This window comes from Sabethes cyaneus, chromosome 2 (genome assembly GCF_943734655.1).
Source record: "Sabethes cyaneus chromosome 2, idSabCyanKW18_F2, whole genome shotgun sequence".
Classification (NCBI taxonomy): Eukaryota; Metazoa; Arthropoda; class Insecta; order Diptera; family Culicidae; genus Sabethes; species Sabethes cyaneus.
The window spans coordinates 245388644-245411761 of NC_071354.1; the positions used below are offsets into that span (position 1 = coordinate 245388644).

The 23118-nt window shown below is 41.1% G+C and overlaps 1 protein-coding gene across 1 annotated transcript in view; it reads right to left on the reverse strand.

Annotated features, from left to right (window-relative positions):
• Positions 1–23118, reverse strand: part of LOC128738702 (aspartyl/asparaginyl beta-hydroxylase) — a 35362-nt gene that overhangs the window by 1769 nt on the left and 10475 nt on the right. Inside the window, exons 3-9 of the mRNA XM_053834027.1 lie at positions 21248–21489; positions 21089–21163; positions 20859–21014; positions 20470–20755; positions 17882–17955; positions 9686–10035; positions 8907–9626 (exon numbers count right to left, since the gene is read on the reverse strand). Coding sequence (XP_053690002.1) covers positions 8907–9626; positions 9686–10035; positions 17882–17955; positions 20470–20755; positions 20859–21014; positions 21089–21163; positions 21248–21489 — 1903 coding nt within the window. The remainder of the gene's footprint in view (positions 1–8906; positions 9627–9685; positions 10036–17881; positions 17956–20469; positions 20756–20858; positions 21015–21088; positions 21164–21247; positions 21490–23118) is intronic.

The following is a 23118-nucleotide window of genomic DNA, read 5'->3' on the forward strand; positions in this document are numbered from 1 at the left end:
TAAAAATAGTCAAGTTGAATTAAGTGAGTAAAGTTCTATCAAACGTATACAAACAGATCTTAAAATAACTGTATCTTCTTCGAGGTTTACCTCTCCCGAAAAAAAACGAGTGAATCTGCCCTGTAGTATCCGTCGTGGCAGATGAAAGTAGAATAACGACGATACTTGATTAAAGGCCCGCTGCAGACCGCCGATAGCGCCGTTCATACTGTAGTTAGTGCGACGAGGTGGCAATCTAAACATTGCATTGTTCCGCAACGCAAGTGGTTGAACATTTATGTTAATCTGTCCCAGCAGTGCGGGGCAGTCCTGAAGTCCTGAAGGAGTTTATCTTCTATACAGACGATCAGGGGAGGATGGTGTGGAACTCTCTTGATTAACAGACATGAAGCCGCTGAGACGAATGGGGCCTTGACCTGTGAGCTCACGAAGCAGAGGTGTAACGAACGGTTGTTCTCGTTGACGACATGATTAACTTGATGCAGCATTGCAGCACTATAGTTGTCAAAAAGATCAATTGCTCCGGCATGGATCGTAGAGTTTTCAGAATCAGGGTAGAGGAAACCGCTATGGGCAGATTTCCACGAGATATCTGGCAAATTGAAGTCGCCCAAAATAACTATCTCATCGAGCGGCGTAGCGTCCCTCATAACTGAGTAAACTGACTGGCAGTGAGCGTCAATTAGATCGTTATCCCGGACACGATCAGGTGGGATGTATAAGGCACACAAAAAAAGAGGAAGCGATCACTCAGCTTGATGGCCGTCCAAACCTGTTCTACGCAGTTCCATGAATCCTTCTCAATTGCTCTTGCTTTCAATCCACGTCGAACAGCTATCAGAACACCACCGCCAGTGGATTTGCGACTGTTCTTAGGGTTTCAATCACAACGAAAAACTTCGTAATCGGATCCAAAGACTTGCCTGGAAATCGTTTGAGAGTTAAGCCACGTTTCGCAAATGACAATGATATCATAGCAGCAATCCGATACGAGTCGGTAGTCGGTAGTTTTCAATATCGGAATTCATTCCACCGGCGTTTTGATAGAAGACTAGGACATCTTGCTTGCGACCTGGGGTCGGAGTACCATTTTCCTCTATAATTACGAATGAGTCAGAAGAATGTTGTTATGGTATGTTTTTAACGCCAGTTTTTGGCCCACAACAAATCCTGTCCCGAATAAGACTGTAATTTAAGTGCACATCTTTTAGTTTGTATAAAGCATTTAGGAGCAAGATGCGATTCTTACTATGAAAACGTGACGTCCTGTCAAGGGTCTGGTTTTCGTTAGAGACGGAATAAAGCGCTTATAGTAGTATTTGTGCTGACTGCGACCACCACAGCACAAAGAACAGACATCCAAGCGAAAGGTCCCCACTTGGATAAAACTTGTCAAATTAGTTGAGAAACTATAGTGATGATGTCGCTAAAGTCGGTTGGTAAACGGCTAGATAATGCGGAATATAGACCCCATAGTGGTCGTTAGCCTCTTATCCAGCAACTCCGATCCCGACCTCCTCGTGGTACCAGCCGGAATACGAGCAACCTTAGCGGAGATCGGGTAACCAACCCCGGTGGAAACTAAGGTCGTATACTAACCGGGAAGGAGGTAGTGAGTCTCGGCACTATAAGATGGCAGCCCCATCACGAGACTCGGTTGTGTTGCCCCAGTACGGCTACACACCTAAACAACACAAACTAACAACATTCAAGCATATTCGGAGCGGAATATTCGGCATCGACCTAGGCGACGAAATAAGGACGACGAATGGAGACTCGGGACTTGGAACTGCAGATCGCTAAATTTCGCAGGTTGCGAGCGGGTGCTGATTGAACAGCTGGAACCCCGCAAACTCGGCATCGTAGCTCTGCAGGAAATCTGTCGCAAAGGAGAGAAGGTATGGAAGATACGTGGCGGAAAGGCCCAGTTTTACCAGAGCGGTGGCGCTACCAACGAACTGGGAACGGGCTTTGTAGTGCTGGGCGGAATGCAGGATCGCGTGATAGATTGGAAGGCGATCAACGAGAGAATGTGTGTATTGAGGATAAAGGGCCGTTTCTTCAATTATAGCATCATTAACGTGCACTGCCCGCACGAAGGTAGACCCGACGATGAGAAAGAAGCGTTCTACGCGAGGCTGGAGGCTACGTACGACAGCTGCTCGTCACGGGACATCAAGATCGTCATCGGGGATATGAACGCCCAGGTCGGTAGGGAAGAAATGTATAGACCGGTGATAGGACCCCATAGCCTGCACACCGACACAAACGATAACGGCCAACGATGTATAAACTTCGCAGCTTCCCGAGGCCTGGTGATCCGAAGTACCTTTTTCCCGCGCAAGGATATCCACAAAGCCACCTGGAGATCACCTGACCAACGTACAATGAACCAAATTGACCACGTTCTCATAGAGGGCCGGTTCTTCTCTAACATCACGAACGTACGCTCCCGTCGGGGTGCGGATATTGATTCTGACCATTACCTAGTAGCAGTACATGTGCGCTCAAAGCTGTCCACCGTATACCGGACACGTCAAAGCCGCCCTCCTCGGCTGAACATCAGGCAGCTAGATAACCCACAAGCTGCCGAGAACTACGCGCGAGTACTGAATGAGGCACTGCCTTCTTCCGAGGAGTTAGGTGCTTCAAACCTCGAAGACGGTTGGGGCAGAATACGCTCGGCCATCGGAGAGGCCGCAACCGCGGCACTAGGTATTGAGCCTCGGAGTACACAAAATGATTGGTTTGATGGGGAATGCCAACAAGCGGTGGAGGAGAAAAAAAACGCTTGGAAAAATTATCTAAGTATTGCCACTAGAGAGAACCTGGCCAAGTACCGACGAGCTAGGAACCAGTTGACCACGATCCTGAGGAGAAAAAAGCGCCAAAAGGAGGACAGAGATCGTGAAGAATTAGAACAACTATTCCGAGCTAATGACACGCGCAAGTTTTATGAGAAGGTGAACCAAACTCGGAAGGGCTACACACCGAAACCTGACATGTGTAGGGACGAGGGAGGGAATCTAATTACAAACGAGCGCGAGGTGGTCGACAGGTGGAAGCAGTTCTTCGATGAACACCTCAATGGCGAAGTCGCAGAAGGAGGCGGAACGGAAATTAACCTAGGAGCGCCCATGGAAGATAGTGATGTCCTAGCACCTGATCTCCAAGAAGTCAAACGAGAAATCAGGTTGCTGAAGACCAATAAAGCCGCTGGGAAGGACCGCCTACCGGCAGAGCTTTATAAACATGGCGGGGAAACGCTAGCAAAGGCTCTACACTGGGTTATTTCGAGGATTTGGGAGGAGGAAAAGCTACCGGAGGAATGGATGGAAGGAGTGGTTTGTCCCATCTACAAAAAGGGTGATCGGCTAGACTGCTGCAACTATCGTGGTATTACGTTGGTAAACGCCGCCTACAAGGTACTCTCCCAGATCCTGTTACGCCGGCTGTCACCGATAGCACAAGGTTTCGTAGGGAATTATCAGGCGGGTTTCATGGGGGCTCGCGCAACTACGGACCAAATGTTTACTATCCGACAGATCTTGCAGAAATGTCGGGAGTACAACGTGCCCACGCATCACATCTTTATCGATTTCAAAGCAGCATACGATACAGTCGATCGAGACAAGCTATGGCAGATAATGCACGAATACGGTTTTCCGGACAAACTGACGCGACTGATCAGAGCTACATTGGATCGAGTGATGTGTTTCGTACGCATCTCTGGGACACTCTCGAGTCCCTTCGAGACGCGACGAGGGTTGAGACAAGGTGACGGTCTATCCTGCATGCTGTTCAACATCGCTCTTGAGGGGGTGATCCGACGAGCGGGCATTGAAACGAGAGGCACGATTTTTACCAAGAGTAGCCAACTTCTAGGCTTTGCAGATGACTTCGATATCATAGCCAGGAACTTTGCGACGGCGGAGGCAATCTACGCCAGACTGAAAGCGGAGTCTAGGAGAATTGGGCTAAAAATAAATGCGTCGAAGACCAAATACATGAAAGGAAGAGGCTCAAAGGAAACAAATGCGCGCCTCCCACGGACGGTAACCGTTGACGGCGACGAACTAGAAGTGGTAGAAGAGTTCGTGTATTTGGGATCGCTGGTGACCGCGGACAACAACACTAGTAAGGAGATCCAGCGGCGCATCCAAGCGGGAAATCGGGCCTACTTTGCCCTTCGTAAAACGCTACGATCAGGAAGCATACGCCGCCGCACGAAGCTAACAATGTACAAAACCATTATTAGACCGGTAGTTCTTTATGGACTTGAAGCCGTGACGCTGCTTACGGAGGACATACGCGCCCTTGCCGTGTTTGAGCGGAAAGTGCTGCGGACGATATTTGGCGGAGTACAAACTGAAAGCGGAGAGTGGCGGAGGCGTATGAATCACGAGCTACAGGCACTGCTTGGGGAGATTCCCATCGTACATCTAGCGAAAGTTAGCAGGCTACGGTGGGCCGGACACGTCGTAAGGATGCCGGACGACAGTGCGACGAAAACGGTCCTCTTCAACAACCCCACCGGCACCAGGAACAGGGGGGCCCAACGTGCACGATGGCTCGACCAGGTCGAAAGCGATTTGCGACTTCTGAGACGACTAGGAAATTGGCGACGAGTGGCCCAAGACCGAGTTGAATGGAGACGAGTGCTTGAAACAGCACGAGCCACCCCGGCTCTATGCTGCTGAAGAAGAAGAAGATGTCGCTAAAGGCACATAAAATTCTACACTAAACTCACAACAGCTAGCTTCTGGCGCTAGCATAACGGAGTGACTTTTGCGCTGTCAAAGAGGATTCATCGGGGTAATAAAGAATTCAGCGTGAAGGAAGGATAATGAGAGATCTGAGAATAAACCTATGCCAAAGCCACTTTGACATCGAATAGCCTGATCGTAAGAAGACTCGAAACGATGACCATTCGCTTGTCAAAGTAGACTCGGTAACCTTGCGGTTAAAGAACCTGCATCAACTGACTGGTTCTAGAGTACCTAATCTGCGCCTGGTGCTTCTCAGTAGATTTAAAAGAAATTTCTTCAAATTTTTCAATTCCAGTGCAGCGTGGAACAACCTCGACGGATAAAATTCCGCTTCTGTAAAAATACGGTTTTCAAACTTCATGTTTCTTCAAAGCATTCGAAACATTCCAAACAATTCGAAAGCTTTCCAACTGATCACTTGCTAATCTACACTTGTAATACTTCAAAGAACATTAAACATATCTGTGTGATACGAGCGAAACTACCCATTGCAAGTTAATTATAGTTCTTCGTTAGCATTGAGCGGCACTCAATGTTTCATCTTTCGCATCAGTGTAGATTGATGCAGCATATTATCGAGATGACACATGCACTAGCACTAGCGCATTGGTATGAACCGGGGCTCTTCGGCTTTCTGGTAACATTCATCGACCCGTTCTCTGGCAGGCAGTCCTCCGGCGTCGAGTATTTCCAATGCCAATGGCTGGCAAATTTCACAACATGTAACAAAGTGTTTTGTTACAAACCCCTCCGTACGATGAGCACTGTCTCCAGAATCTCGTCGGTCAGTTTACTTCCATCATCCAATGACGCCATGCTTCCTTAACACTGCAGACTATTCTCTCCCACACTCCGCCCATGTGGGGTTAAATGATCACCTCATTTGGGTATAGGTGAAAGTTGCCGAATAGTATAAGCCGATTTTCTATATTTGTGGATCTGGGGACTGCAACTATATTGTCTAGCGCCAAGCGAAGATGTGAAATTACGAACCGTTGTCGAAATTCATTCACGATCGTTGCGTTGTTTGTATGACCATAACGACAATGATTGTGATCCAGCCCAGTAGTTTGTTGAGTAATGAGACTCTCGTTAGGCAAAGTATTAAAAGTCTCCCGTCGAAATTGGCGTAAATAATAGTGTTAGCATTTCTTCATTCCATTCGAGCAAGTCCCATTTATCTATAAAGAGAGACGATCTGTATCAAAGGACTGGATTTTACGATGTACGTCCACTCCTTAATTCTGATGAACTGATCAGAGTTCGAACTACGTCACTATTTTTACTATTTTTCACAGGAATCGCCTTGCTTGTTGGCTCTTTCCGAGCTACAACTGACCGTTTCAATATTTTTCCATATTTTTCGTCACACGGATTCTGAATTGGCTGATCTGGACTTCGTAAACTGCAGTTCATACTGATAAAGCGAAAAACGTAGGTCGTTGTCCGTAGCAGTATCGTCCACTTAGAAATCCGTAACTCGTCGACCATACTCGTGGGCAGTAAGACGTGAGTCAGCGAATAGCACGAGCGTAGCTCCTCCGTTAAATTCGCTTTAACTTTCTTGTTAAATGAGTTAATGTTAATGAGTTATCGTGATCACGAATATAATAATCCCGTCGTCTCATAGATAAAGGTATATTCGATATGGCACTTTATTACGAATTTTAACGGCACTTTGTTGACGGAATGTGAACGGGATAAACACACTGGGTTACTTTACTATTTCGTTGCTCGCTCTCATTCTTTTTTCGCGAAATGAGCTTTACTCTAGTACGAAGGTTGAACTTGAAATTGGAATAAAATGGTAGACATTTTTTACAGTGGAAGAAGACAACGAACCAACTCGAGACACTGACGGTAACACGGTATCTCGACGGTATCGACGGTAACGGTGACACGAGCATCAATTTTTAATCTGTCTACTAGGAGTTGTAGTTTCAACCTTCCAAAACCCGTTCTAATTATATTTCATTTTACATCGTCGGCAAAAAGAAACCGGCGGTTAGGTGACAGCGACCTAATAGTTCACTTATAAAATGAGAGAAAAACAGTAGTCCAACCTTGCGCCCCTGCGGTACACCAAAATGAACAAAATAGTTAAAAAATAAGAATAAGAACTTTTAATACCTCGAATTAGTGGACCCCTCGTTCGACAAGGGGCCTAACAGTTCCAAAAAAGTTGAATTTTGAACAAACTTTGAGATCAATATCATGTGATATTTCATAAATTTGTCATGAAACAACTAACAAATGGCACGGCTCTGTAAAGAAGAAGAACAGGGCTTTCAAATGGAGTAAATTTTTTTTGGTGGCCATCTTGAATTTGGTCGCCATATTGGATTTTATCAAAAATTCGTCGTTTTCAACATGAGCCTCCAGCCGATTTTCATTTTAAGACCACCATTGTAAAGCTGAGAAAAAATTGTACAAGCAACTTTCATAAAATTAAGTGTGTAATGGCATTAACTGAATAAAACAACCAGTTATTTGTAGCAAGGTTCACAATTTTTATATGATTATTGTGATATTTCCAAAATTTGCTATAAAACAAACAACAAACGACACGGTTTTGTAAAGAGGAGAGATAGGGCTTATAAACGAAGTTATAAATCGGCGACCATCTTAGATTCGGCCGTCATGCTGGATTTTATAAAAAAAAATCGCAGTTTTCGCCATGATCCCCCCAACCGATTTTAATTTCAAGAACACCATCGGAAAACTGAGAAAAAAATGCTATAAGAAACATTCATCAAGTTAGATGTGTAATGGCATTAACTAAATAAAACAATTAATTTTCTGTAGCAAGATATGCCATTATATGAGAGTTGTAAACCTTGATACAGATAATTAATTGCAAGATGCAATACCGTCAGGACAAATGATGAATGTTTTAGTTTTCCAATGTCAGTTTCGACAAGTTCGTCAGGGGCATGCAAAACGGCATGCGAATAACTTCGTTAGGAGTGCTGCAGTAGACGCAACTTGTTTGGGGGATGCAAAAAAGCTATTAGCCTTTACGTTCCCGACATCTAAAATTAGGGTACTTGCTGTTATACTTTTGGCTCTATCTTCACTGGTTTTTGTTCGATTTTTATGCAACTAGTCTTTCAACACATTAGATTAGCATTTAATGAAAAAATTTATTAGCAAATTTCCCAGAGATATTCTAGATGGTCATGAAATTATTTTTCAAGACATATGTAGCAGATGAATAAAACTACAAATCTGCATGTACGGCAGGATCATTAGCATCAGTTCTAGCAAGCGATTATTCCTGTTCAAAACTGGTTAATTTGTGTTAGATCGTGAAAAAGCAACCATACGGTATAAACATTTATAATCTATGCTAGCGCAATCGTTTGCAGGAATATCTCAAACTAGACCGCACTGGTTGTAGTCACCGAGCAGCAACGCTAAATCATTCGACGCCAGATTAGAGTAGGTACACACTTCCAGCTAAATCGATATGTACTGCAGGGACACTGCCTACGTCGTCGTCGTATGACGGCTAGGAGGTATATAGTTTACTCTACTGCTCAAAGAACAATTTGTCACTGTGACTTTTAGCTATAGTTGGTCTGGTGTTTCATAATCTGAGGCGTGACCGATGGAGCAACGAACTACGTTGGAGACAGCGATCAACACACCTTTGTCACAAGGTTTTCTGCTGTTCTGCTAAATACGATCACGCGTAGAAAGAGTAAAACCCGCAGTACAAAATCATCAAGTTTGGTTCGAAGTCCACCAACATTCTGGTAGTAACTCAGCAGCGGATTGGAAGAGTTCGCTTGCAGATCACGAATAGAGCGGAAAACAGGAGCTACTATGGTACCGAAGTGATTGCATTTATTTTGAAAGGGACATTGAGCCTCTAAAGGGGGTGACTCCAAAAAGAAGACCTTGTGACGTTCAATGCAGAGCCCCGTAATTTCATATACATCCCTCTCAAGTCAGAATCCTATTTAATCAATAAAAATGATTGTGTTTCATCTTACTACAAATATTCTTTTTTCAAATGTGACACTAGGCACAACCGTATGTTAAAACCGCATAAATACGTTTGACTTGAAAAATTTTACCGCTATTCGTAATATAGTATCAAGTAATATCAGATATCACTAATAACGCACTCACCTTGTTTCTTCCGCGACACGAATGTACGTATCGCTCGGCACCTTCAGCCCCAGGTGGGCTCGTATCCGACAGTTGGTTGGGCCACAGTGTGGCCACACGTGCGTTCCCGGGTGCATAACGCTGAACTTAACCTGGCCGCGCTTGCAGGTACGCGCTGCCGTGAACTGCTCCACCAGCTTGCATGTCAGCGGAGCTTTGGCACAGTTTTTCTCTATCCGATGGCCGCGCATAAACAGTTCGAACTGCTTCCAGTCACCCGTATCGCGGAGGTTTTCTGCCTCGTCCTTGAAGTTACCGGCCGAGTTCAGCAGCCGCAGTCCCTCGTCACGAATGGTGGTCCACTGGGATCGAATCAATTCCAGCTGACCACCGTAGGTGGTTTGTTCAACCGTCCAAAATGGATGCGACTTAAGATTGTCCTCATTGTACAGGGAACGTTGATACATCGATAGAAACAGCTTCTTATCAGCACCTTTTTGATAGACCTTCAGGGCTTCTTCGTTTCTACCCAAGCGTTGTAAGGCATCACCCAAGTGGAAATAGAATCGACCATCTTGAGTACCTTCGTGACCAGTTGCTATTCCTTCCTGCAAATATTGGACAGCTTCTTCCATGTTTTTGTCATGGTTTTTCACGACAAACCCGTAGTGTACGAGCGCAAATCCATCTTCAATCCATCGTAGGAGAGTTTCATGCAGAACGGCTTTGGCTTCTGCTAATCTGAAAAACCAACTAAATTATCTTTATGCTTTAGAATTAGTACACTTCAATAATCTAACCGATTGGCCATAAGATACGTCACAGCTAGTTGATTCCTAAACTTGGGCTCCGAGTCGAAACGCTTAATCAGCACCTGATGGACGTCAACAGCTTTCAGGTACTGCCCACTGAACCGAATTCGATTGATACAGCGCTCGGCAATGGTTTGCAGCGTGCCGTCATCCAGCGACCGCCCCAGCGCTAGTACCTTGCGGTACGCTTCGATCGCATCCTCCAGGATCGTGTTGCTTTGCTGCTGTTCAGCCATCAGATCCAGGGTGCGCGCTTTACCCACGAGCGCCGGCTTCAGGTCTGGGTACCGGCCTAACAGAGTTTCGAAACTTTGCAGAGCCGCTTTCGTATCTTTGAACTGGACGGTTGCTTCCGCGGCGCACGGGTGTAAAGTGTGTTTCATGTGTGCGTGTTGTGTTCGGTTCGGTTGTTGGTCCAGCGTTCGGGTTAGCAAATCACACGCAAGCGTTAGGGAAAATGCGAATGATGAAAGGAAGAAAATATAGAATCACACTAATGGATTAGGTTATTCGTAAGATAAATTAATCGATGCAAAACAAAGCTACGAAATGTGGAACTCAAGCTTCGCTTAGAGATAGCAGATTATTTGAAAAAACAATTTGTTATCCACTTTCGTGTGGGTGGGTGATTGTAAAGTTTGAGATCAACATTTCACGTGTCATACAACAATGTGCCATAATCAAAAGAAAAAAAAATAATCACAGTTCGATGCAGTTTCGACGGGCAATCTAGTATTATGTTTCTTAGGCTAAAAGTGGTTTTCCACGATTTGTTCTTCAGCTTACCAAAGATGTCTAAACTAAGGTTAAATGAGAACAAATTTCACACCTGTCTGTTTAGGTTGAAGTCGTCTGGTCAGTGTCACAGTTGCTAGTGGCGGTTCGGTCCGTTGTCACAGTATTGATGATTAAAACAATGCAGTTGGATGCTCAATTCAAAATAAATTGATCAAATTTTGATGTTGTTGTTGATTGAAATAATTGGTGTGTTTTGTGCCATACTATGCTAATGTTCCTAACAGTATAGAGTTAGTGTTAAAATCTGTTTATTCAAACCCGAATTCCTATCGAAACGAAACGAAACGAAACAAAAATAAGAATAAGATAAGGACAATCAAAGCGAGAGTCTATCCATAATGGTTCACAATGATTGTATACCGTTCCCCCGGAAAATATTCCCCAGAAAATCATTCCCCAGGAAGCATCATTTTCCCGAAAATTATTCCCCCGAATGTACTACTTCCCCGAATATACCATTCCCCAGAAAGATACTGCCAAAAACCATAGCATTAAAGTTTCTATAACAGCGGACTGTAAATCATTGCGAGGGCTAAAGGATCATAACTAGAAGTTCAGTAAACCTAGGAAAACGAATAGATCTTAAATGAGACGATAATGCTGTCGCAAACTAGTAATTGGTGCAATAAAAAAGAAGAAAACAAAAAGTTATTTATATCCTTTAATTCTACTACTGTGACTACTAAGACGCTCAAATAAACATTAGTTAATTTAGTAATTGGTGGTTTATGAAATGGAAAAATTCGGCCTAGTCAATTGTTGGGTCCTTACCAGCGTTGCCAGGCTTTGCTGCGGAAAATCCGCAGTTTTATCACCGAAGACAAGGTCATACTTCCGTTTCAAAATCAATAAAGAAGCAAAATTTGATGTTTGAATCAAATTTTAGTTTAAATAAAAAATTAACTGACATTTGTGCTTCATCTGATTTCTGGTTTGCTGCTATTGTTTGTTCATTTTGCTGTAAAGTGTAGATTTTTTTTCGACGAGTACTGCCTGTTTTCTAATATATAGTTTTTATTAACACGAATGAAATCAGCTTGTTTCCGCCCAAATGTGTGATCACTCTTTATCTCATTAGTTTTATAGGCATTTGTCCCTGATTGTATTTGGAGAAAATTAGCACTATTTTGAATTAAACCATTTCATGTACATTTGATATTTGACTTAAATTAATTAAGGTCGCTTACTCTCAACCTTAGTTATGGATCTTTCATCTATATTTTTCCGTCTTTCACGTTTTATTTTTCCTCGCGGGGTTTTTCGGTTCTGTAGTTCGATCTTTTCAGCATCTGCTTTTCTGACAACTTTCCGTCATCTTTTTTATCTATTTCCAGCGGTTTGTTGTTATTTTTAAAAGTGTTTTATTGCGTTCTTGGTTGCTCTTAATTACGTCTTTTTGTCCTCAATTGTAGTATGTTTTTAGCATTTCTCATCGCTATTTGACTGTTATTTAATTGTCTCTTAATCGCCTTTTCTGCAACTATTTCTATTTTTTCTGTCATTTTTTACATGTTTTGTCATTTCTCAGTCGTTTTTGGTGTCCTTTCATCGTATTTTTGTCGTCTTTAGTCTTTATATTTTCATCAGCTTTTCGCCTACTTGTCATCACTTTTTCGTTGTCTTTTCGTTATTTTTTGCTGTTTTTTCGTCGCGTTTCGACGTCTTTTGGTCACCTTTCTCTCTATATTTTTGTTGCCTTTTCATGGTCGTTTTGCCATATTTACGTCACATTTTCCACCGGCTTTTACCGTTATTGCCGTCTTTTTTGTTACTGTTTTAGCACCGCAATTTTGGCATCTTCATTTTGTCGATTTTTATTTTCGTTTTTTGACATCTTTCCATCATTTTTTATTGTCTTTTATTAACTTATTTGGCACATTTTCTCGCCAGTCCTGTTTGTTTAGAAGACAACCAAAACTGCCACAAAAGACGATCATTAACACTGTATCATTAACCTTCTGACATATAACAAAAGCAACCAGAATGTTGTTTCATTTACTGTCGTTTCGTCGTTCTCAGTGGTCTTTTTAACGCTTTCTAAATGATTTTTTGTGGGTTTTTGACGGCTTTTTGTCATTGTTGTCGTTGTTTTGGCTTCTTTTCGTCGTCTTGCTGTCGGTTTTCTGCCGCATATTCGTAATTTTTCGCATCGTTTTTTTCATGTCATGTCGTGTTAATGACGCTCTTAAAACGGCTTTTTATTGTCTGTTCATCCTTCGTTTTTTTGTGCTCCGTTTTTTTGGCATTTTTTCGACGGTTTTTGTTGGTATTTTTGCTGCTTGTGCTTGTCTTTTCTTGTCATCTTTGTTTGCTGTTAAGACAATAAAAAGCTGTCTTTTCGTTGTTCTTTCGTCGTCTTTCTGTCGTATATTCGTCATCTTTTCATCGTCTTTGCATGTTTTGTCCCCTTTTTGAAACTTTTTATTTGTTTTTTGTCATGTTTAATTTTGTCCCTGAGTAATTCTTGCTGAAACGGGGCCACTACTGACACGAGGTCTTCAAATATTGGAACTTTTGCGCTTAATTGGTTGAAAATGGTTAAAAAATGAGAATTACATTTTTAATACCTCGAAATAGTGGACCCCTCGTTCGCCAAGGGGCCTAACAGTTTCAAAAAAAGTTGAATTTTGAGCAAACCTTGAGATCTATATCATGTGATTTTTCATAAATTTGGCATGAAAAAATTAACTAATGGCCCGGCACTGTAAAGAAGAACAGAGCTTTGAAATGGAATAAAAAAATTTTTGCCGGCCATCTTGGATTTGGTCGCCATATTGGATTTTATCAAAAAATCGCTATTTTTACCATGAGCCCTGCAACCGATTTTCATTTTAATTAGTTTCGTTTATTTACAGCCACTACACATATAATTTGATGAGTGTTCTTTATAGCATTTTTTCACAGCTTTCCGATGGTGGTCTTAAAATTAAAATCGGTTGGGGGGGGGCTCTAAAATACAATATGACGACCAAATCTAAGATGGCCGCCAAAAATTTTTTTACTGCATTTGAAAGCCGTGTTCTCTTTCTTTACAGAACCGAGTCGTTTGTTAGTTGTTACAGAACCGGGCCATTAGTTGTGGCAAATTGATGAAATTTCTCATGATATAGATCTCAAGGTTTGCTCAAAATTCAACTTCTTTTGAAACTGTTAGGCCCCTTGGCGAACGAGGGGTCCACTATTTCGAGGTATTAAAAATGTAATTCTCATTTTTTAATCATTTTCAACCAATTAAGCGCAAAAGTTCCAATATTTGAAGGCCTGGTGTCAGTAGTGGCCCCGTTTCAGCGAGAATTACTCCCCTGTTTTATTTATAGTCATTTCGTCATCTTTGTGTCTTTTCTCATTCTTTTTCTTCATTCTTTGTTTTTTTTTCTGTTCATCTACGCCATGTTTTTGTCATCTCTGTGTCATATTTCTGCTGTCTTGTCATGGTTTTTTGTCACCATTTTTGCGTATTTTCGTCGTTTTTTGAAGATTGATTTTGGCATATTTATGACTTTTTCATCGGATTTTGCCATTTTCATCTTCTTTTTGATTGTGGCACTTTTAAACGTCCTTTTGTCGTTTTTTGTTTGCCTTGACGTATTTACTCATGTTTTTTTTATGTCGCTGCTTTGGCTTGTTTTCGTAATCGTATTGTTTTTTTTTTGACGCCCTTTCGTCGTCTTGTCATCTTTTTGTTGTCTTTTTTCTCGTGTTCGTCGTCATTTTGTTATCTCTCTGTTGTATTTTTATTTTACTTGGGACCGTTTTTGTCGACTTTTTGTTGCTGTTTTGGCGTCTTGCTTTCGTTTTTGTTCATATTTTCATCGACTTTTGTCGTACTTTCGCCTTTTTTATGTTGTCACTTCACGACCATCCGCATGTCGCCATTCTCGTCATTCTGTTGGTTGTCAAGGTTGTGGTTTTCATCTTTCTTTCATTTCATTGTGTTCATTCGAAGCATTTTTCATCGCCCTTTTGACGCTCTTTGAACCTTTATATGTCATGTTTATGTTCTTTTTGTCGTTGTTTTGGCGTCTTTGCACCGCATTGTCTTGTTGTTTCCTTCCTATTTTTTGTCATTTTTCGTTATCTTTTTGTCAACTTTTCATCGTATTTTCAACATCTTTTCATTATTTTTTAATTTTTCTATCGCATTTTCGTCGTCCTTGCGACGTTGCGATCTTCTTGTCTTGTGTACTGCAAAAGCTTAAGTGTTCAACAATTTTCGATAGTCGCGTAAAAAACTAAAGCTAATTAATGCATTTGCATTAGAACAAGAATGCCACCTACTTGGTTATAAAGAATAACTAAATTCGCTTGACAGCAGTAAAGGGTTTTAAAATTCTATCGTACTACAGAAATTATATTGGGAACTATCAAAATGTATGGTGAAATTGAAATCAAATTATTTTACAGGGAAAATATAAGTGTGAATATACTATGGCCAGAAAAGATACCTGAAAGTGAAAAATATCATGCTATCAACGCATTAAATGGCGAAGTAGCCGTTAAAGTTGGCTACAAACTTGAAAAAATTCAAGTTTTTTTGTGTAGAATATTATGCTAGAAGGCGAAAGTTTGCCTGGTTGTTGAAGGCTTCGAGAATTACTTGGATTATTTTGTTCAATCTGCTTACATTTTTATTCTGCTATACGGGGTTCAAGAGTTATAAAGATTTCAATAAGTGATGCCAGAGAAAGACTGGAAAGACTGGGCTACTGCTAATAGAAAGATCTACAAATTGTAGACATTTTTTGCTGCCTTAGTAAACATTTAAACAACTCTTCCGTGTCTCAAATATCGCAGGCCAACGAAATCAGCAGCGCGTGACGCCCACAATACGTCGCATCGACCTGTCAACCTCCAAGGCGCCGTCGTTCGTTGAAATTAAAGCAGCACTCAAATATAAGAAATTTTGCAGAGCATCCGGAATAATCTGCATTTCAGTCGAAGACATTGAATTTCTACCTTTATCGAGTGCTCAACTGTAGGACATATTCTTTAAAACTTCTTTAAAAATTGGTTTTTCATACTTAGCTTTTGTTAGTTGCATTTTTCAAGAATACAATGTTCTAGGTAATTATCGAAACTCTCAAAATTCACGTTTTTGCAAAGAGCGCAAATCTCTTGGACCTTTACTTGCTGAGTTATCGCGTATTCAAGCTTTAAATTTCCATAACTTTACGAACCCATGGGGTAAAATGGGGCAAGTGGGTTTATGAAATTAGTGCTTCATCTGAAAGTTTAAGTCGAGTACTATAAACTTCTATGGGTTCCGCTTGTCCCCAACCACCCAAATGAGAGTACGGCAAGCATACGTTTTATGTGTTTCGCATTCGCTAAAGGCTCGATACACGTCCATTTTTTTGTGTTCGTAGATAGACACATGGTTTCTTTGGCAAAGTTATCGAAAATATAAAGGCAAACAATTTTGCTAAAGAAATGACATTTCTATCTTTATAGAGTGCAGAGCTATAGAGCATTTTCTTTGGAAATTCTTTAAAAATAAGTTTTTCATATTTAGCTTTTATTAGTTGCATTTTACCAGAGTATATGGTTCTAGGCGATTATTAAAAGCCTCAAAACACACGTTTTTGCAGAAGGATGTAAATCTCTAGGACCTTTCCTTACAAAGTTATCGCTTATTTAAGCTTTAATTTTTTCTTAATTTCACGAGCCAATAGCGATAATTTTGTGAGAAAAAGTCCTAGAGATTTGGAATCTTTTGCAAAAACGTGTATTTTGAGTCCTTCAATAATCGCCTAGAATCATATATTCCTGTAAAATGCAACCAATATAAGCTAAGTATGAAAAACTAATTTTTAAAGAATTTCCATGGAAAATGCTCTATAGCTTTGCACTCGATAGAGATAGAAATGTCATTTCTTTAGCAAAGTTGTTTGCTTTTATATTTTTCATAACTTTCCCGAAATAACCATGTGTTTATCTACTAACACAAAAAATAGACGTGTATCGTGCCTTTAGCGAATGCGAAACATTTAGAATGTATGCTTGCCGTACTCTCATTTGGGTAGTTGGGGACAAGCGGAACCCATACAAGTGTATAGTACTCGACTTGAGTTTTAAGATGAAGCACTAATTTCATAAATCCGCTTGCCCCATTTTACCCCATAGGCTCGTGAAGCTACGGAAATTTAAAGCGTGAATATATAATAACTTAGAAAGTAAAAGTCCCAGAGATTTGCGGTCTTCTGCAAAACGTGTGTTTTGCGAGCTTCGATAATTTTCTAGAACATTGTAAAATGCAACTAACAAAAGCTAAGTATGAAAAACTAATTTTTAAAGAATTTTCAAAGAATATGCCCTATAGTTCAGCACTCGATAAAGATAGAAATTTTATGTCTTCAGCAAAGTTGCTTGTTTTTACAATATTTACAACTTTGCCGAAGAAACTATATCTATATTTCCTAACACAAAAAAAAATTATTTTTTTTATTTTCATTATAGTAAACAATGACTAACTTTTGACAGCTTTAGATTAATCATACGAACAAAAATGCTGAAGACCATAAATGATAAAATGAAAGCAAAAGACACTAGGAAAAAAGTTGCCCTTTTGGACCACTGCGGACGGCTTTCGGACCTTATATGGTCGGTGTTAAATCAGATCGAACCAAGTCACAAAATTAAAAAAAATTAGTTAATGACAGCAAATGATCAAGAATTTTCTAAGCTACATTTTACTCTAATCAGCCTACATAAATGATGCAAACAGCCAGAGTTATGAGATGATTTCGAACGATTGATAGCATGTAAACTATACAGAGTAGCAAACTTTGATCGCGTTTTTCTCGAAATCAGAGTTTTGTCAATTGGTTCGGTCTGACTTAACACCGGGGTTTGCTGTAGAAGTGAGCAAATTAAATGACAATCCCTCCAATTTCACAGTAATAGTTGAGGATGTGGAAAATTTTCAATATCTTGATAGCCCCAGACAACCCCAGACGGTGGTACTAAGACTAATGTAGATCAGGATGGCCAGCGATGACTTTTTGGATCTTTGGAATATTTGGCGCTAAAATCGGATCCCTTTACCGACCCTAAAGAAGTTAAAGACGATAATCCTCTATGGAACAAAACGTCACGTAAATTTTAAAATCGTCAATATATACCGGTCTACTCTTTCATGAACAGAAGTAACGTCGTTAAAGAACCAAATGAGGGGGTCGCAAATTAATGCCTTGCGATACACCAGATTTACCAGTGAACGGGGACCTTCGAGCCAAGCTTGTCGTGCAAGCTTCCTGTGGCGCTAATATTCTGGGGAACGGTGCATTCTGAGTTTTCTAGGGAATGGGTCATTCTGGAGGTATTGAATTCTGGGGAATGGCATACAATCGTTTACAATGGCATCGTCAACGGTTCCAACGCTCTTACCTCATCGAGTTGTCTTTTTGCTCTTTCTAGCTCTCCCTGGTAGGAGTCCGATTCGCTAGGCCTAGAAGGAATTTCTAGGAAAATCACACAAAGAAAGAGATCAGTTAGCAAATCACAGGTGCACTACTGAAGCAGCTAGGTATACATAAATTAGATAATAGCAAAGAATGTGCTGATATTCACCGTACTTCTATCAAACTACTATGAAATATTACTACAGAATCACATAGAAATAAAAGAGAGAGAGATGAGTATTATGATGATTTGCGCAAATTATAGTAATGGACCGGAGGCCGTTGGCCCAGTTGGCTTAGTATGATGGCACTATTCTACCATCAATTATTCTATGCGTTGATATACTTGTCCAACTATCCTCGTCATCTTCCGGCTCTGCTGCCGCTGCTCCTCTCTCATCATCCGCATCGGCAGAGTGGTGCTCCAGCTTACCATACTTCTCATCAAGCCGTCTCATTAGATCCGAATCGTCGACGTCGGAAACGTCATCGCGGATTTCGTCCGAAAACGGTTCCTCTTCCTCGTCCGACGGATACTGCCTGAGCAGGACGGAATCTAGTTCCTCATCATCTTCCTCGTAGAGCAACTCATCATCAAACTCGACGCTATTGTCATCGTACGGAATAAAAAGGTTTTCTTTGCTCCCATTATCAACCGGCTCCCCGTCATCCGGTTGCATTTCAAAGGAAAGATCTTCTTCCGATCTTGTGAGGCTGACCGAATCGGCGGGCAATAAGAATTCAACATGTTTCTCCTTCGAACTCGGCTGACTGGCGGATGCGGTAGTGTCCGGGGCCATGCATGCGGAAACGGGACCGGAAATGACTGTGGTTGTGGTCGTATGAGGGTTGTTGTTCGCCGAGCTCGGTTCGGCGGTTAGGGCGGGTTCGGGTTTTAGGTTCTGGACGGGATCACTGTGTGGTGGTGGTGGTGAATGGATTTCCGAAAGCATTGCTGCAAGGACACTTCTGGCCTCACCTTTAGCCTCCGCAGAGGACTTGAAGTCATCCGCTGACAGTAGCGGTTCCTTGTGTAATCCGTAAATCAGCTTGTTTACGGCACCTTTGGGAGGTTTCTTTTTCATCAGTGGAGAGTTTTTAAATATACTGGGTTCGGGGCTCTTCGTTGACGATGATGATGATGGTACTGCAGATGGAATGCTGGGTTCCGGCGTTGGTTCCGGTACAGGTTCTTCAATCTCTGGTTGTGTTGTGTTCGGTCGATACATTGCACTGAACTCTTCGAAGGTCGTCGGTACAAAAGTACCAATTTCACGTTCTGCCTCCTCTAATCTCTTCTCCTCCACATTCGCAGCATATTCGATTTCAACGTCCTCCTCCTCTTCCTCCTCGATTTCTTCCAATTCATCGATGTATTCTTCCTGGTCGTATTCAAAATCTTCATCACCGGAGTAGAGTTCACCTTCCAGCTCTTTATCAACCATTGCTGAAGAGAAATTTTAAGATCAGTAAAAGTAAACGTATAAAACATAAAGCCTATTTACCACCTCCTACGATTATTTTGCCATCTTCATCTCCGAACATGGATTGGTTGGCCAAATTGATCGCCTCGTTAACGAATTCTTCCATGCGAGCACTTCGCTCTTCAGCGGCTCTAACGGTAGCTGCACTGTTTTGTACTTTCTCTTCCAGTTTAGCAACCGAAGGCATTCCAGTGGAAGCTGCTTGTGGCATTGATTGTTCTTGAATAATTCAAACAAGACCAACAGTTTTAAAACAATTTAACTAGAACACAACAACGGTTAATCACGGCTAGGCATCCATGCAAACCAACTACTTTGCGCAGCAGCTCTTTGGTAGCCTGTACAAAGCACTAGAGCGAATCACAGTGATCCTTTTAGTCGGTGTACAAAACTGTTCAGTAAAATAAACGACAGCGCTGTGAATTAAACAACGTGTTTGTGTGTGTGTTTGGGTAGTTTACGAGTTTTTGGAAAGTGCAATTTATTATCAGATGTTCTGTGAGTTGACATCTAATTAGCAGTTGGACGATTATAAAAAAAAATACATCAGAATAAATCACTAAAGGTTACAGAATCAGACTGGTAAGCTTGAGCAAGTCCATGCGACATCCAAAAAAATAAGTTTAAGTTAAGAAAATTAACTAACCAGTAAGAGAAACGTATAAAAAACATAGAATTAGAGCAAAAACAACAGAGTAGAACAACAAGAAGCACGCCTAGGACTCACTGGATTTGGCGGCTGACGGATCCGTCCGAGCGGGAGCACCCGGAGGCTTTAAGACAAGATGCGCTGCGACGATCAGCGCCACACCGACAAAGATTTGGACCGTAACTGGAAAAGTTGTGGAGTTTTCAGTCAGGTTGTAAATAATCTACTTTTGAAAGTTTAGGAACGTCCAAAATCTACAAAAAGCAATAAGTTGCACTTTCTTTTTTTTTTTTTTTCTTTTTTTGAGTGAAATATTTATAACGAAATGTTGAAAAACTGCATTGTTCATATGTGATTCTGTAGCAATAGAAGTGCCATCTAAATATTCACAAGTCTACTGATCCAACTCATTATCGATGGTTCTAGTGATAGCATACTTACGCGAAGACTCCTCCCTAGGTTCTTCCTTCTCCTGCTGTTGAAGCCGTTGATTCTTCAGCTCCTGTTCTTGTCTCACTTTGGCTAGATACTCCTCCTCTCCACCGTCATTGTCAACGAAGTTTTCGAACGCATCACCATCGCCGTCATCGTCACCATCAACATCATCGTCGCCATCATCATCATTTGGAGCAAAACTAGTTCTTTCTTCAACTTTTCCACCTAGATCGTTGTCATCGTCACCATCGTCATCAACCTGCTGGTCAATCTGATCATCATCGTTTTCATCCTGCAGAATAGAATGTAATAAAAGCAGTTCATTTGAAAACCTGAAATTAACATTTCCTATAAAAAGCAAGCACTTGGCGGGAGCAGTTATCAAAGCAACGCACCTTGATGCTGATGGTATCTTGGAAATAGTCCTCTTTCGGAACATTGAGCATTTCTGCCAGTTTGTTATAATTCTCTACTAAATCATCCATTTGCGATTTTAGTATCTCAACGCTGATGTCCGGTTTCTCCAACTGATCAACAACAACAGTGGAGTCCTGATTGTAAGGATTTTTTGTCAAAAATCAAGCAAAACCTTTTCAAACGGGTAGAATAAGCGATTTACACTAACCTTGTTGCTACTTCCAGTGGCTTCAGCACCCTTCGGCACTTCATTTTCTGTTGAAGCTAGGTTTAGTTTGTTAGCCTGAACATTCAAAGCGTGGATTAAAATTTGTTTGAAGCAGAAAAATATAGTCAGAAAAAAGGCTCATGCACTCTGCTACCTTACCTCTTCATCGAAGGGACTATTATCGTCTTCATCATCATCATCCTCATCATTGTCACCATCATCATCGGCATCGTTAGCGTCGGCAATGTTTTCAATTTCTTTAGCGATGGCATCAGCTTCGTCGTTCGATTCATCCTTAACAACAGCACCGTCGTCGTCGTCATCTTCTTTTCCATCATCAACATCATCATCATCACCGTCGTCGACCTTGCCAGTGGTGGTTTGGGGAACTGCTGCAGGAGCTGAAATGATACCACAGCACAAGTGTAAAAGATCGGCCAAACTACAAATTTTGGGTTGATTTATGTACAGCAAGATTAGTTTGTTTCAAAAAATTTAAAATTGTAAACAACTTAATTGCAAAAGGTTTAAAATAGTTAGTAATTAAATCATAATAAGGCACAGATAAAAAATATGATACAATTGCTTTTTTATTTGTCCGGTTTGTCCATACCTAGCAATTTCTTCAGGTCTCAAGATTGAACTCACATCTTTGAAATAGGATGTGAGAAATTGGAAGGATTCATTTCTTCACCGTTTGGTAATCTGAGACAAGTACCCCAGGAGAGCAACTTGGGGCCTTTGCTGTTTACGATATTTTTCAACGGATTTACGTGCTATCGCAGGTAACTATTAGTTACAAGAATTGCTGAATATTTTCATTAACTGGTGGCAATGCAATAAATTTGATCATCAGCGTTCCAAATTGCTCCATCATGACAACCACCGTATTTCACAACACACAACTAAATATGACATAGAAGGCATCGAACTTAACAATGTTTTAAGAAAAGAGAGATTTAAGAGTTCTGATGGATAAAAAGTTTTTATTTGCGAATGATCGCTAAAGCGAATCGACAATTAAGTTTTATAATGAAAATAATCCTTACTAGCCCAAGCAACAATGTGAGTTTTATTGTACTCTTATTACAGTGTTCAAGACCAATTTTGGTCTTAAATACCATCATAAGAGTATAATAAAACCCAAATTGTTACTGGGGAGCTTTATGGTTCGACCTATCTTGTACAAAGTACTTTACGGGAAACTAGCAGTCATCAACTTTTCGTCGGAGAGCAGAATTTCGGAAGCAGTTTTTGGGCCCAAGAGCGGGGTTCTGTTTCTTCTTGCCAATCTGAACATAGCGAATATATTTTTATGAACAAAATTTTTGTTTCAAGCAGAAAAACGGCTTTTAAAATTTGCAAAATCGATGACGACTAATTTCACCTTAAAAAACTTTCACCTAGAAAAAACTTTCACAAAACTTTCTACACTGGTTGAAAAGAAATCGAAAGAAACTATGTTCCAATTCCTTCGTTTTTCCCTTTTTGAGGTTATCCAGCTGGCCGCTTAATAGCGTATAAAATTCTACGCTGGGCCCTTTTGTGTTATCAAACGCCAGTTCTATCTGACGAAAAAAGCAATGTCGCCCACTAAAACACTGGGCCGACATGCCAATACCTGCGGGCGGAGGCGTTCCGGCCCTGCGCGGACTCCACGAACTTACTCTAGGATCTCTCGGATAAAGGCCGGGATGTCATATTTAAAGTACAATGATGATGATGATGATTATGATAATGATGATGATGATGATGATGATGATGATGAGAGGAAAAATGATAGATCGAATTTGTAATTGTGCTTTGCCCAGGACATTTTGTATTACTCAAATTGCAATATGTTGTTTAATAAAATGGAAATCTCGTCAGCCCCGCCCAACACTAGCCCTCAACCGCTCACCCACCATCAACTTTCCAACACAAACAACCACAAATGAACCAATGGGAAGAAAAACCCTGGAGCATCAGTGGTTACAAACTTATCAGGGCAAATTTCATCTTTCGTACCTCTAGCACTCATGCACCACTGT